The sequence below is a fragment of the Oncorhynchus mykiss genome, chromosome 6 (genome assembly GCF_013265735.2).
Source record: "Oncorhynchus mykiss isolate Arlee chromosome 6, USDA_OmykA_1.1, whole genome shotgun sequence".
NCBI lineage: Eukaryota > Metazoa > Chordata > Actinopteri > Salmoniformes > Salmonidae > Oncorhynchus > Oncorhynchus mykiss.
The window spans coordinates 9,091,023-9,106,843 of NC_048570.1; the positions used below are offsets into that span (position 1 = coordinate 9,091,023).

General features: G+C 41.1%; 1 protein-coding gene across 1 annotated transcript in view; it reads left to right on the forward strand.

Annotated features, from left to right (window-relative positions):
* Positions 1-15,821, forward strand: part of nipbla (NIPBL cohesin loading factor a) — a 42,660-nt gene that overhangs the window by 14,826 nt on the left and 12,013 nt on the right. Inside the window, exons 22-35 of the mRNA XM_036979360.1 lie at positions 94-226; positions 2,111-2,193; positions 2,335-2,470; positions 6,790-6,933; positions 7,083-7,169; positions 7,312-7,538; positions 11,344-11,446; positions 11,912-12,010; positions 12,212-12,358; positions 12,646-12,780; positions 13,488-13,586; positions 13,742-13,795; positions 13,907-14,015; positions 14,376-14,506. Coding sequence (XP_036835255.1) covers positions 94-226; positions 2,111-2,193; positions 2,335-2,470; positions 6,790-6,933; positions 7,083-7,169; positions 7,312-7,538; positions 11,344-11,446; positions 11,912-12,010; positions 12,212-12,358; positions 12,646-12,780; positions 13,488-13,586; positions 13,742-13,795; positions 13,907-14,015; positions 14,376-14,506 — 1,687 coding nt within the window. The remainder of the gene's footprint in view (positions 1-93; positions 227-2,110; positions 2,194-2,334; positions 2,471-6,789; positions 6,934-7,082; positions 7,170-7,311; positions 7,539-11,343; positions 11,447-11,911; positions 12,011-12,211; positions 12,359-12,645; positions 12,781-13,487; positions 13,587-13,741; positions 13,796-13,906; positions 14,016-14,375; positions 14,507-15,821) is intronic.

The window sequence follows — 15,821 nt, forward strand, 5'->3', positions numbered from 1 at the left end:
AAAGGGAGGAGTGCACTAATGAATACACCTCCTGGTTAAATAAAGGGAGTAAATCAACTAATAACTCTGAAACGCTGTTGGTTGTTTGGGCAGGCTGAACAGCAGCGACAGGGACGGCGAGCCCATGTATATCCAAATGGTTACAGCCCTGGTGCTACAGCTCATTCAGTGCGTGGTACACCTCCCAAACGACCGCGACGGCATGGAGGACGAGTACGACAGCAAGGTACGCAGAGAAATGGTGTGATCGTGACCACTGTAAACTCGGGATAAAACAAGCTCACATAGTGACCTTTAGGTCAGAGAAGCTCTAGGATGATGCCAGAGTTTCCGACTTGGGATTTCTGAGTTTTATGACGGTTCATTTTTTTGTTGTTGTTGTTCCGGGGTTGTCTTGAATGCATCAAAACACACAGCCGCCACCAAATGTAACGCCATAGAGTTAGAAAGAGGGCCCAATTCAATGGCGCTACCAATGTCCAACTAGGCTTTGTGGAAGGTGTACAGTTGTGGCCAAAAGTTTTGAGAATGACAAATATTAATTTTGCATATACTCCAGAATGTTATGAAGAGTGATCAGATGAATTGTAAAGTCCCTCTTTGCCATGCAAATGAACTGAATCCCCCCAAAATATTTCCACTGCATTTCAGCCCTGCCACAAAGGGGCCAGCTGACATCATGTCAGTGATTCTCTCGTTAACACAGGTGTGAGTGTTGACGAGGACAAGGCTGGAGATCACTCTGTCATGATAATTGAGTTTGAATAAAATACTGGAAGCTTCAAAAGTAGGGTGGTACTTGGAATCATTGTTCTTCCTCTGTTAAACATGGTTACCTGCAAGGAAACACGTGCTGTCATCATTGCTTTGCACAAAAAGGGCTTCACAGGCAAGGATATTGCTGCCAGTAAGATTGCACCTAAATTAACCATTTATCGGATCATCAAGAACTTCAAGAAGAGCGGTTCAATTGTTGTGAAGAAGGCTTCAGGGCGCCCAAGAAAGTCCAGCAAGCGCCAGGACCGTCTCCTAAAGTTGATTCGGCTGCGGGAACGGGGCACCACCAGTACAGAGCTTGCTCAGGAATGGCAGCAGGCAGGTATGAGTGCATCTGCACACACAGTGAGGCGAAGACTTTAAGAGGATGGCCAGGTGTCAAGAAGGGCAGCACTTCTCTCCAGGAAAAACATCAGGGACAGACTGATATTCTGCAAAAGGTACAGGGATTGGAATGCTGAGGACTGGGGTAAAGTCATTTTCTCTGATGAATCCCCTTTCCGATTGTTTGGGGCCTCGGAAAAAAGCTTGTTCGGAGAAGACAAGGTGAGCGCTACCATCAGTCCTGTGTCATGCCAACAGTAAAACATCCTGAGACCATTCATGTGTGGGGGTTGCTTCTCAGCCAAGGGAGTGGGCTCACTCACAATTTTGCATAAGAATACAGCCATGAATAAAGAATGGTACCAACGCATCCTCCTAGAGCATCTTCTCCCAACCATCCAGGAACAGTTTGGTGACGAACAATGCCTTTTCCAGCATGATGGACCTTGCCATAAGGCAAAAGTGATAACTAAGTGGCTCAGATAACAGAACATTGATATTTTGGGTCCATGGCCAGGAAACTCCCCAGACCTTAATCCCATTGAGAACTTGTGGTCAATCCTCAAGAGGCCGGTGGACAAACAAAAACCCATTCTGACAAACTCCAAGCATTGATTATACAAGAATGGGCTGCCATCAGTCAGGATGTGGCCCAGAAGTTAATTGACAGCATGCCAGGGCGGATTGCAGAGGCCTTGAAAAAGAAGGGTCAACACTGCACTCTTTGCATCATCATCATCAATAAAATCCTTTGACACTTATGAAATGCTTGTAATTATACTTCAGCATTCCATAGTAACATCTGACAAAAATATCTAAAGACACTGAAGCAGCAAACTTTGTGGAAATTAGTATTTGTGTCATTCTCAAAACTTTTGGCCACGGCTGTACCCTCTCCAACACTATATATCACACATATATTTTTGAAACTGAGATTCTCAAAACTGCGTTGCCTAGTGAAGAGCATCCTTATTTTAACAATCTTCTGTAAATGTTTGATTTGTTCTAGGTAGATCAGGACTTGCTGATCACCAACAACTACGAGACGGCCATGAGGACAGCCCAGAACTTCCTCTCGGTGTTCCTCAAAAAGTAAGATTGTCTTTCATCTCCAGATAGTTTGTCCTCTCTTTGTTTGTATCTCCTCATGACCCCATCGGCTGTGTTTAGTGTAATGTCCACCTAACAGCCTCTCTCCCTCTTCTTTCTCTTCCTGTGTTTTGTCGTGGCCAGATGTGGCAGTAAGCAGGGGAGCGAGGAGGACTACAGGCCTCTGTTTGAGAACTTTGTCCAGGACCTGCTCTCCACGGTCAACAAGCCAGAGTGGCCTGCTGCCGAGCTACTGTTGAGCCTGTTAGGCAGACTGCTGGTAAGTCCTGACTGGCTGCCTGTGTACTGTTAACTCAAAATGACACAACAACAAGGTTCCAGTTGAACAACGTTAACCTCTCTAGGGTAGGGGGCAGCATTTGGAATTTTGGATGAAAAGCATGCCCAAATTAAACGGCCTGCTACTCAGGCCCAGAAGATATGATATGTATATAACGGGTAGATTTGGAATAGAAAACACTCTAAAGTTTCCAAAACTGTTAAAATAGTGTCTGTATAACAGAACTGATTTAGCAGGTGAAAACCTGAGAAAAATCCATTCAGGAAGTCGTTTTTTGGCAGGGTTTTGTAGTTTTCTATTCAATACCATTACAGTATCCATTGACTTAGGACTCCATTTGCAGTTCCTATGCCTTCCACTAAATGTCAACAGTCTTTAGAAATCGTTTCAGGCTTGTATTCTTATAAATGAGTGAGTAAGACCAGTCTGAAGGAGTGGACCCTAATGTGACAGAGTTTTTTTTCAGGCGCATGTGCATTTCTTGTTTACCTTTTATATTGACAACTTTATTGTCCGGTTGAAATATTATAGATCATTTAGGCTAAAAAAAACAACCTGAGGATTGAATCTAAACATCGTTTGACATGTTTCTTTGAACTTTACGGATACAATTTGGATTTTTTGTCTGATTGTTTTGACTGAGTTTGAGCCTGTGGATTACTGAAGAAAACGCGCTAACAAAACGGAGGTTTTTGGATATAAAGAGACTTCATCGAACAAAAGGAACATTTATTGAGTAAATGAATGTCTTCTGATTGCCACCATATGAAGATCATCAAAGGTAAGGGATTAATTTTATCTCTATTTCGGAGTTTTGTAACTCTTCTGCTTGGCTGGTTACTGTTTGTAATAATTTGTCAACTGGGCTATGTTCTGGGCTAGATATGTTCTGGGCTAGATATGTTCTGGGCTAGATATGTTTTGGGCTAGGTATGTTTTGGGCTAGGTATGTTTTGGGCTAGGTATGTTTTGGGCTAGGTATGTTTTGGGCTAGGTATGTTTTGGGCTAGGTATGTTTTGGGCTAGGTATGTTTTGGGCTAGGTATGTTTTGGGCTAGGTATGTTTTGGGCTAGGTATGTTTTGGGCTAGGTATGTTTTGGGCTAGGTATGTTTTGGGCTAGGTATGTTTTGGGCTAGGTATGTTTTGGGCTAGGTATGTTTTGGGCTAGGTATGTTTTGGGCTAGGTATGTTCTGGGCTAGGTATGTTTTGGGCTAGGTATGTTTTGGGCTAGGTATGTTTTGGGCTAGGTATGTTTTGGGCTAGGTATGTTTTGGGCTAGGTATGTTCTGGGCTAGGTATGCTTTTGCCGAAAAGCATTTTATAAATATGACACTGGTTGGTTTAACAAGAAGTTCATCTTTAAACCTATGTAAAATATGTTTTGTTTTCTGAATTTTTATAATGAGCATTTCTGTAATTGAATTTGTCGCTCTGCAACCTCACTGGATGTTGGCCAGATGGGACGCTAGCGTCTCACATACCCTAGAGAGGTTAACTCCACCGTATTAGCGCAATACATGGTTGCCATCGCACTCAGGCCAGGTTCACCTACAACGAGAGACGTGCGCAGGCGCACTAATAAGCGTGATAGCACCGTAATAACAAAGATAGTGATACTTAAAACATGAACTTAACAATCTCCCACTTTAAAGACAAATTAAACATCAGCAAAGTATTTAAAGGTTTCAGGTATTATTTACGTTACCCATTACAGATGGGTTGTGTGACAGTTTTTATTTGTGTTTCTCAATCTACCTGAGAGAATTTGTCAATAATAGCCACAGCGGTTTATATCCCCCGATATCACGACGGCCCTCAAAGATCTTCACTGGACTTTATGCACACTGGAATCCACATACCCTGAGTCTGCATTTATTGTAGCTGGGGATTTTAACAAAGCAAATTTGAGGAAAATGTATTTATTGTTGTACTCGCCCTGCTAAAACGCTCGACCATTCCTATACTACCTTCCAGACTGCGTATAAGACCCTTCCCCGCCCTCCATTCGTCAAATCGGACCACGATTCCATCTTGCTCCTCCCCTCCTATTGGCAGAAACTCAAACAGGAAGCACCCGTGGTAAGGACGAATCAACGCTGGTCTGAACAATCGGAATCCACAATTCAAGATTGTTTTGGTCACACTGACTGGGATAACTTCAGGAAATATCGACACAAACTAATTCACCGTATTGGTATATCAGGAAGTGCATAGGAGATGTTGTACCCACTGTGACTATTAAAACCTACCCCAACCAGAAACCGTGGATAGATGGGAGCATTCACACACAACTGAAAGCGTGAACCACCGCATTTAACCAGGGCTAGAAGACTGGGAGTATAGAAGAATACAAAGCATCGGTATAGGCACAAAGATGAGTCCCAGTTCAATGGCTCAGACACCAGACGTATTTGGCAGGGTCAACAGACAATCACAGATTAGAAAATGAAATCCAGCCACGTCGCGGACTGTAAGGTGCATGTATTCAGTGCTTGTGACCAATACAATTTGATTTAGATTTTAATGGTATTAATATTAATTTGCATATATTTCCGTTAATTCACATATATTCCCGTTAATTCCCACAAAGTTTCCACCTCCTGAATATTCCCCAAAATGTGCAACCCTACTTAATAGTAAGGGGATATCTGTAGGGACCACATCTGTTTCAATGTGACTCTTAGTCTGACACATTGTTGCTGGTATCTTGACTCTCTTGGTAGAATGGACGATTCTCTCATCTCCAAATTTGAAAGCTCTTTTGCTTGGCGTGTCAATCATATGTTGTACGTCTTTTATATTTAGTTTACTGACATAGCTGTCAAGCCATTTTGCACCACAAACTGTGCAGTACATGCAGTATCAATCACAGCTGATCCTAACAATTCAACTATAAAGATCTCAGTATCAGAAGCAGATTGGTTTGAAAACAGTGTAATGTTACACTGCTCAATCTCTGTGTTTACATTTTCCTCTGTTAGTTTAACTTGTTCATTTTTACGAGGACAGTCTTCAACACAAACGGTAAGTGCTTTGACAAATAGCACATTTTGATCTCCGTCCATATCTGTCCAGTGGATTTGTGCCGGGCAATGGCGCCCTCGTCTGGTTGTCTTGAGAACATGACTTGTTGGAGCCTTTTCTCTGCTGCTCAGTGTCATGCTGCGTCACTCACTTACATTCCATCTGTTATCGGTGCGACAGACGTCTTATTCAACAGAAATTATTTTTTTAGTGCCCGACTAAATTGACGCAAAAGTCAGCACAGTACAAGCAGTCAAAGCCAACTGTTTCTCCCTACCATCCAGACATGCAGTATCTAGCAACAAAGCCAACTGTTTCTCCCTACCATCCAGACATGCAGTATCTAGCAACTTGAAAGCTAACACTGCACCCGGGAGAACCATCTCGTAACTTACATGAGCATCCTATTGTACCTCTGTTCGAGATCAATTATGTAGCCCGTCAACGCAACCGAAATGTCTTTAGTAACACTGTCAAAAGTTTTTGAATATGTCTCGTAGGCACCGTCTTTCTCTTTTAAGACACACAGAATCCAGTGTCCTCATCGAAGTTCCCATACCGTCGTCCTTGTTCCAATCCTCAACGGATTTTCCCAGTGCTTTATCTCGCTCTTCCTTCGAGCGATAATACCACCACCACAATACCACTTGCCTATTCTTGTCCAGATTCCAAGTTCATTTTCACAACTTTTTTTTTAGAACCTCTTCTCGTTGAAGCGAGGTGCCACATTGGTAGCAGAGGATGGTTAATAACTACAAAGTCAATTCAAAATGACAGAACGACGAGGTTCCAGTTTAACAATGTTAACTCCACCACATTAACACTATCCATGGTTGCCATTGCACTCAGGCCAGGTTCGTCTACAACGATACTTTTTGCGCAGGCGCACTAATAATAGTGATAGCACCGTAATAACAGAAATACAGTGATACTTAAAACATTTAACTTTACATCTACCGTAGATCATTCCATATGTACAATGTTGCTGGATTCGTTAGGAAGAATCCTATTGGTTGGTCTTGGGGTATTCACTCTACTTTCCCTGTCAAAAGAGTAACCACAAACGCAGTAATACTACTATACTAGTCCAACTGTCTACTGTTCTGCCTGGTGCATCTACCTCATCAGAGTGGAGGCCCTGACCCATCACCTCTCTCTCCCTCCATCCCTTCTGCTCCTCACCCCCTTCTCTCTCTCCCTCCCTGCCTCCCTCTCTGTACCCTACTCACTCACTCACTCACTCACTCACTCACTCACCCACTCACTCACAGGTGCACCAGTTCAGTAACAAGCAGACGGAGATGACCCTGAGGGTTGCCTCCCTGGACTATCTAGGCACGGTGGCCGCTCGCCTGCGCAAAGATGCCGTCACCAGCAAGATGGACCAGCGATCCATTGACCGCATCCTGAAAGAGGTAGGGAACAACATGACTGCTGTTTCTCAGATCCTGCATTCAGAGGTGGACACGACTTGAAGGCGGCCAACCAATTAGGATGGCGGGGGGGGGGACCAAACGCGCAGAAGGGTTGGAACATTTGAATTTTTTTTCCTTTTCCCACACAGACCCAAGGTGACGACGAGACCCAGCAACTGCAGAAAGCCCTTCTGGACTACATGGAGGAGAACACAGAGACCGACCCTTCACTATTGGTCAGTTTGTGTTACACCACTACGCTCAATATTTAGATTTTGATCAACTTTGAGATTATTTTTTTGGAAGGAATAGATGCTTAACAAATAATATATTAATTAGAGATTTCCTTCTACTAACTGTGTACTTTGCTTTTGCCAGTTTGCCAGGAAGTTCTACATAGCGCAGTGGTTCCGCGACACCACCATAGAGACCGAGAAGACCATGAAGAGCCAGAAACGGGACCGGGAAGAGGACTCGTCGGACGGCCCTGGCCACCACGCCAAGGACATCGAGACCATTGGGGAGGTCATGCAGCGGGCCGAGGCACGCAAGAAGTTCCTCCGCAAGATCATAAAGACGGTCCCCTCCCATTTCACCACCCTGAGGTACTGCACGTCTGTGTGTCTGTCTGTCCCGAGGTATTTGGAAATACTTTTTTAATACCGTCAGTACTGTTGAAACTGTTTCTAGTTCAGTACATTTGACTATTTGTAGCTGCTTTTTAGGTTAACCTGCAGTCAACTAGTGAAATATGTTAGGAGATAAATCAGATCCCGTTCTTCCGTTCTCCTGTCACATTATCTTACATTCAGAGTATTTGAGCAGAGTTGTGTGGTTGGAAATCCCAGTCATCGCGTGCCACATCCTTTACAACCCCTCCGCTAACAACGCTCACAAGAAAATAAACTGCCGTTCCATATTCACTCCATTCATTAAAATCCCAGTTTAACCAACATCCATCTATTGTTGTGACTACCTGGATCTACCATTTTGGTTTAGAAGTATTGAAACCAAACCATATGATTTGAGTGAAAAGTATTTGAATAAACAACATGAAAAGATGAATGTAAGAAATGCACATCATTTCAAATAGGCTACATGTCATATTAAACACCATATAAACACTGTAAATAGGCTACATGTCATATTAAACAGCATATAAACACTATAAATAGACTACATGTCATATTAAACATGATATAAACACGATAAATAGACTACATGTCATATTAAACACCATATAAACACTCTGAATAGACTACATGTCATATTAAACATGATATAAACACTGTAAATAGACTACATGTCATATTAATCAGCATATAAACACTGTAAATAGACTACATGTCATATTAAACAGCATATAAACACTGTAAATAGACTACATGTCATATTAAACAGCATATAAACACTGTAAATAGACTACATGTCATATTAATCAGCATATAAACACTGTAAATAGACTACATGTCATATTAAACAGCATATAAACACTGTAAATAGACTACATGTCATATTAAACAGCATATAAACACTGTAAATAGACTACATGTCATATTAAACAGCATATAAACACTGTAAATAGGCTACATGTCATATTAAACATGATATAAACACTGTAAATAGACTACATGTCATATTAAACATGATATAAACACTGTAAATAGGCTACATGTCATATTAAACATGATATAAACACTGTAAATAGGCTACATGTCATATTAAACAGCATATAAACACTGTAAATAGACTACATGTCATATAAACACTGTAAATAGACTACATGTCATATTAAACAGCATATAAACACTGTAAATAGACTACATGTCATATTAAACAGCATATAAACACTGTAAATAGACTACATGTCATATTAAACAGCATAGAAACACTGTAAATAGACTACATGTCATATTAAACACCATATAAACACTCTGAATAGACTACATGTCATATTAAACATGATATAAACACTGTAAATAGACTACATGTCATATTAAACATGATATAAACACTGTAAATAGACTACATGTCATATTAAACATGATATAAACACTGTAAATAGACTACATGTCATATTAAACAGCATATAAACACTGTAAATAGACTACATGTCATATTAAACAGCATAGAAACACTGTAAATACACTACATGTCATATTAAACACCATATAAACACTCTGAATAGACTACATGTCATATTAAACAGCATATAAACACTATAAATAGGCTACATGTCATATTAAACAGCATATAAACACTGTAAATAGACTACATGTCATATTAAACAGCATATAAACACTGTAAATAGGCTACATGTCATATTAAACAGCATATAAACACTGTAAATAGACTACATGTCATATTAAACAGCATAGAAACACTGTAAATACACTACATGTCATATTAAACACCATATAAACACTCTGAATAGACTACATGTCATATTAAACAGCATATAAACACTGTAAATAGGCTACATGTCATATTAAACAGCATATAAACACTGTAAATAGACTACATGTCATATTAAACAGCATAGAAACACTGTAAATACACTACATGTCATATTAAACAGCATAGAAACACTGTAAATAGACTACATGTCATATTAAACATGATATAAACACTGTAAATAGACTACATGTCATATTAAACAGCATATAAACACTGTAAATAGGCTACATGTCATATTAAACAGCATATAAACACTGTAAATAGGCTACATGTCATATTAAACAGCATATAAACACTGTAAATAGGTCAGGAGCCAGACAGGGAGCCTGAATGATTTAGGCTGTATTATTTGTATTATTTCAAGGCTATAACATACAAAATGAAATACATTGTGAAGCGTTTGCCAGTGACACACTATTCTGCCAGGGACATAAAGCCTGCTGCATTAAAACATTTTGTTGTAGTCACTCATTATAGTAAAGTATGCATATAGGCTCTGAATTCATCTTTAGAAGCAGTAGTCTGGCAAGTCTGTGTCTTCAGGCTCGTGATGGTGCCTGGAGAAGCCGGCCAGCAGTGGAGAATATCCTCTCCACACTTGCAGAGCCACTGGGGATGATTAACACCCTTTGGGCCACTCTTGCCAGGCTGGGCAGGGATGCAGAGTTTTTTACATTTTTTAATTTTTTTTAAAGGTTTTTAGGCTAAATAACCCAATCAAACCGGAAAGCTCCTTGAACGTGGGAAAATGCCAGGCCTTTTGGGCCAAAAGTCAGTGGCCTATAGTATTGATAATAGCACCAAAATGAACAAAACATTTAAGTTTTAGAAATACTTAGCTACAATGACAATGCATGCTTTGTCAGGCATGTCCTGAGTTTGTGAAGTGAGCGCTGCGGGCGAGAATGCCGACACTCCGGCCTTTGGGAATCTCTCTCCCCAGCTCTGCTCCGCTCACATACTCTGTTTACACTGTAAATCTTACCGTAGTTCAATCACAACAGTTGAGCCAGTCACGTGTTAGTTTGTAAATACAACAGGAGGAAGTAGAAGCAGGTGAGACCAGCTGTTTTTTTTGTGTGGTTTAATTGGCTAGTCATCTCAGCGTAGCGCCTGTTCTGCCGTTCCATCAGAAAAAGCATGCGTCATACGTTTTGTGTTCATTTGCACAATGTCTCTTGTTCACAAACGTGTAAATATCCAAACATGGGAGAAGGATGGTAATTATGATATGAACATCTGTATTCCTGCACAACCCTAGGTCAGACCACCCAGTGGAATAGTGTTAGTCATTGTAATTATATATATTATATTTCTAGAATATCTATTCATTTATGGATATAATTATATTACGATGCTGAACCATCTCCGTAACAAGGCTGTTGTATAGCCTGATGTGAAGGATCAGCTGTCTGAGCAAGCTATCTGTAAATACTATGACTTAACCCTCTTGCTCTTTTACACCCCAGTATCTCTACTTGCACATCATCATCTGCACATCTATCACTCCAGTGTTAATAATTGTCATTATTTTTGCCTTTATGGCCTATTTATTGCCTTTACCTCCCTACTCTTCTACATTTGCACACACTACATAAATAGACAAATATTTTATTTTGTGTTATTGCCTGTACGTTTGTTTATGTGTAACTCTGTTTTTGTCGCACTTTGCTTTATCTTGGCCAGGTCGCAGTTGTAAATGAGAACTTGTTCTCAACTAGCCTACCTGGTTAAATAAAGATGTTCTCAACTGGCCTACCTGGTTAAATAAAGATGTTCTCAACTGGCCTACCTGGTTAAATAAAGATGTTCTCAACTGGCCTACCTGGTTAAATAAAGATGTTCTCAACTGGCCTACCTGGTTAAATAAAGGTGGAATAAAAAAGGAGATGGGCCCCCAGTGGTTGATGTAAATCCTAAAACTGTTTTTCCCAACCGGTTCTGTGTTGGCAGAATGAACTCTGACACGGTGGACTACGACGACTCCTGTCTCATCGTCCGCTACTTAGCCTCCATGAGGCCGTTCGCCCAGAGCTTTGATATTTACTTAACCCAGGCAAGAAACCCACAAGCATGTTCTTTTTATTCATCTGCTTTGTTGCTTTCTGTTCATTTATGTACTTTATTTTGTGGTTTTTACTGAATAGTGTTGTGGTTTTAAATTATGTTTGATTTGAAGCTGTTAAATGAACTCAGGGCCCATAATCAAAATGCTTCTCAGAGTTGGAGTATAGATCTCGTTTCCATCAGTTTCACCTTCTAGATCATAATGAATACCATTGTATGGACAGAGGGTCGTACCTGATACCAGATCAGCTCTCCTTCTTTATGTTGCTCTGTCCTACCAGGCAGTGAGTAACAATGAGCAACACCATGGCTTTTCTCTCACTCTCTTTCTCCATCTCCCTTCTTCTTTCTCTTCGCTCTCTCTCTCTTTCCATTACCCCTCCCCTCGCTCTCTTTCCATTACCCCTTCTCTCTCTCTGTCTCTCTTTCCATTACCCTCTTTCTCTCTCTCTAGATCTTGCGAGTGCTGGGGGAGAGTGCAATCGCTGTCCGGACAAAAGCCATGAAATGTCTGTCTGAGGTGGTTTCTGTGGATCCTAGCATTCTTTCCAGGGTAAGAGTGTATAATGTGTGACCAGTCTTGTCCTGTGGCAGTGTGAAAGAAACATGTTTTTTTACTTTGTATGTGTTCTATTTTTAAAACTTGACGGATGAAATGGTGCGTTAACAGTGGACGGAATGAACAACATTTTTTTTTGTTTTTTTTTTGTGGTGTGTTCCCTTTAACCTTGTTCTCCCCTGTCTGTGTGTGCAGTTGGACATGCAGCGCGGAGTGCATGGCCGTCTGATGGACAACTCCACCAGCGTGCGCGAGGCGGCCGTGGAGCTTCTGGGCCGCTTCGTGCTGAGCCGACCCCAGCTCACTGAGCAGTACTACGACATGCTTATCGAGAGGATTCTGGTGAGCCCCGAGCAACACATCGCAACGCACACTTCCCAAGTGTTTGAAAAAGCGATCTCAGCTGAAGAGTGTTGCACTGGATTCCGTCAATCCATTTGAGACTTTATGGATAGTTCACCTCGTGTTCATGCACATTTGTTGTCTTCCACTGCCACCTATTGGCTAAATAAAAGCATTGCACCTACCACTTGCGCTCAGTTAAAATGTACAGCCTTTTACTTTTTGAAGTTGTATACTTGAGATACGAGACGGTCAGTAAGTTTCTGCATGCTCTATCTCTTCCTCAGGACACGGGCATCAGCGTGAGGAAGAGGGTGATTAAGATCCTGAGAGACATCTGTCTGGAGCAGCCCACCTTCAACAAGATTACAGAGATGTGTGTGAGGATGATCCGTCGGGTCAACGACGAGGAGGGCATTAAGGTACTGTTCTTATCATTAGGGCCCAGAGTTGATCCTGACCAGGATCAAAACAACTACAGACCCTATTGTTTCTAGGCTTAAAGGTGCAATGTGTAGAAAAATATAAAACATTTTCACGTTTGTCTAATTTCAGTTTGTGACACAACAAGCGACGTGTTGTGTAGAAAATCATTATACCATCTACACTGCTGTGAAATATTTTTTTTTACACAGGATATGTATATTTTCTATAACCAAAAAAATATTGTTTTTTTTTTTTCAGCTGTTTGAAGCTGATGTACATAAACAAAAGTAAAAATAATCAAAAAATTGACTTGCGGAGGGGAAGCATAGAAATATGGCGCATAGAATGGATCTACCGCTTATCGGACTTACATTCAATGAGAATGACAGTTCTATAACTAACATTCCTATCTGGAATCAGTCATACACAAAACGCTATAATGGACCTTTTTAAACTGCTGTATTGTCCGCTAGTTGAGTAGTTGTGTATTCTGAGAAGAAGCTGTCTACACAGATTAGATGAGTTTATTAATCACATGCACAGCATAAGAATGTCACTGTACCCTACGATTTATATCTGCATCGGGGGAACAGTGAAGTTCTTGAGACAATAATATACACACTTACCTCCTGTAAGAACTTGCAGCTTCATCGTCTCCATGTGTGCCGTATTGACTCAACTGTGATACTTGTCCCTATGACAGAAACTAGTAAACGAAACATTCCAGAAGCTGTGGTTCACCCCGACCCCGGCCCACGACAAAGACACTATGACCAGGAAGATTCTCAACATAACTGACGTGGTGAGTGCACGTCAACGCTGTTGTCATCAAGTTAAACTCAAATCATTTCATGTGTTATTTACATGCGAGTCATTTTGCAGATGTTCTGGTTATTGTCCTACATCCGACTGCATCTTGGATTGTGCGATCGTTAACATGCTCAATGTGTTTTGCAGGTCACGGCTTGCAAAGACACGGGCTACGATTGGTTCGAGCAACTCCTTCAAAATGTAAGTCTTTTTAAAAAAAAAGTGCTGTCGTATTCACCAGAATGCATCTCTTCGAGTGCCGTTGGGGCCACAAACCTCCTTGTCTTTCTGCTCACTTCTCTCCTCTGTCAGCTGTTGAAAGTGGAGGAAGACGCTGCCTACAAACCGGCCCAGAAGGCTTGTGTGCAGCTCGTGGACAATCTTGTGGAGCACATCCTCAAATACGAGGAGTCTCTTACAGGTAACTTGCCTCCGTTTTGTTTTGACTTGTTTTCCCCAGCCAATTCCAGAGGACACTTTTTAAAAGGATAGATCACTGAAACTATCTAATCACTCATAAACAAATCTGTCAAAAAACCCATCACAGTTTTTGCTTTGTCCTGAAAGCGCTCTCCATCTTGAGAACTTGATTGCTGATGTGCATACTTTTTGGGGTGATTGACCTCTGACATGCACCCTTTTTGAGGAGTTGTATTAACAGTGGACTTATGAACAAAATACTAATATCTAGTTTTTGAGTGAACTATCCCTTTAACCCAGGGCTCTCAAACTGGCGGGCCCGTGAGTGGATTTCTTTAACGTGATTCTTGTCCCCTTTCAGAAAGTAAAGGGGTGAACTCCACGCGCCTGGTGTCCTGCATCACCACTCTCTTCCTGTTCAGCAAGATCCGGGCTCAGCTCATCGTCAAACACGCCATGACCATGCAACCCTACCTGACCACCAAGTGCAATGTGAGATTATCCCAAAGAGCCCTCGTCTCCCACCCCCCCCCCCCCCCCCCCAAAAAAAGTCACGATGCAAAACCTATCAAATCAGAATCGCCTTTATTTATAAATTTGACCTGGTAAAATGGTGCTGACCTCAACATTTTATTTAACTAGGCAAGTCAGTTAAGAACTAATTCTTATTTACAATGACGGCCTAACCCAGACGACACTGGGCCAATTGTGCGCCGCCCTATGAGACTCCCAATCACGTCCGGTTGTGATACAGCCTGGAATCGAATCGGGGTCTGTAGTGACGCCTCTAGCACTGAGATGCAGTGCCTTAGAACGCTGCACCACTTGGGAGGTAGAATAGGTCTATACAGAATATATATATATATATATATATATATATATATATACAAAATAATGAACAAGTAATTTACATACAGTATATACTATAGAACAATTCCACATAATGAGAGAGAACATAATGGTACTGGTTGAAATGTTTGGATGGCTCTGTGGTGTTTATTGTAAAATGCACACTTCAGACCACAGTGTGAAGAAGGTCACCTCTAGTGTTGTGATTGCATCACAAGCTAGGTTTCCATCCAGTTGGCCACACATTTCCATTAATATATTCAAAAATATGCATAAAAATAATATGCTAATTTCCCCACCAGAGATGTTGTGCGATGATGTAGGGCACATAAAAATAATATGCTAATTTCCCCCACCAGAGATGTTTTGCGATGATGTAGGGCACATAAAAATAATATGCTAATTTCCCCACCAGAGATGTTGTGCGATGATGTAGGGCACATAAAAATAATATGCTAATTTCCCCACCAGAGATGTTGTGCGATGATGTAGGGCACATAAAAATAATATGCTAATTTCCCCACCAGAGATGTTGTGCGATGATGTAGGGCACATAAAAATAATATGCTAATTTCCCCACCAGAGATGTTGTGCGATGATGTAGGGCACATAAAAATAATATGCTAATTTCCCCACCAGAGATGTTGTGCGATGATGTAGGGCACATAAAAATAATATGCTAATTTCCCCACCAGAGATGTTTTGCGATGATGTAGGGCACATAAAAATAATATGCTAATTTCCCCACCAGAGATGTTGTGCGATGATGTAGGGCACATAAAAATAATATGCTAATTTCCCCACCAGAGATGTTGTGCGATGATGTAGGGCACATAAAAATAATATGCTAATTTCCCCACCAGAGATGTTGTGCGATGATGTAGGGCACATAAAAATAATATGCTAATTTCCCCACCAGAGATGTTGTGCGATGATGTAGGGCACATAAAAATAATAT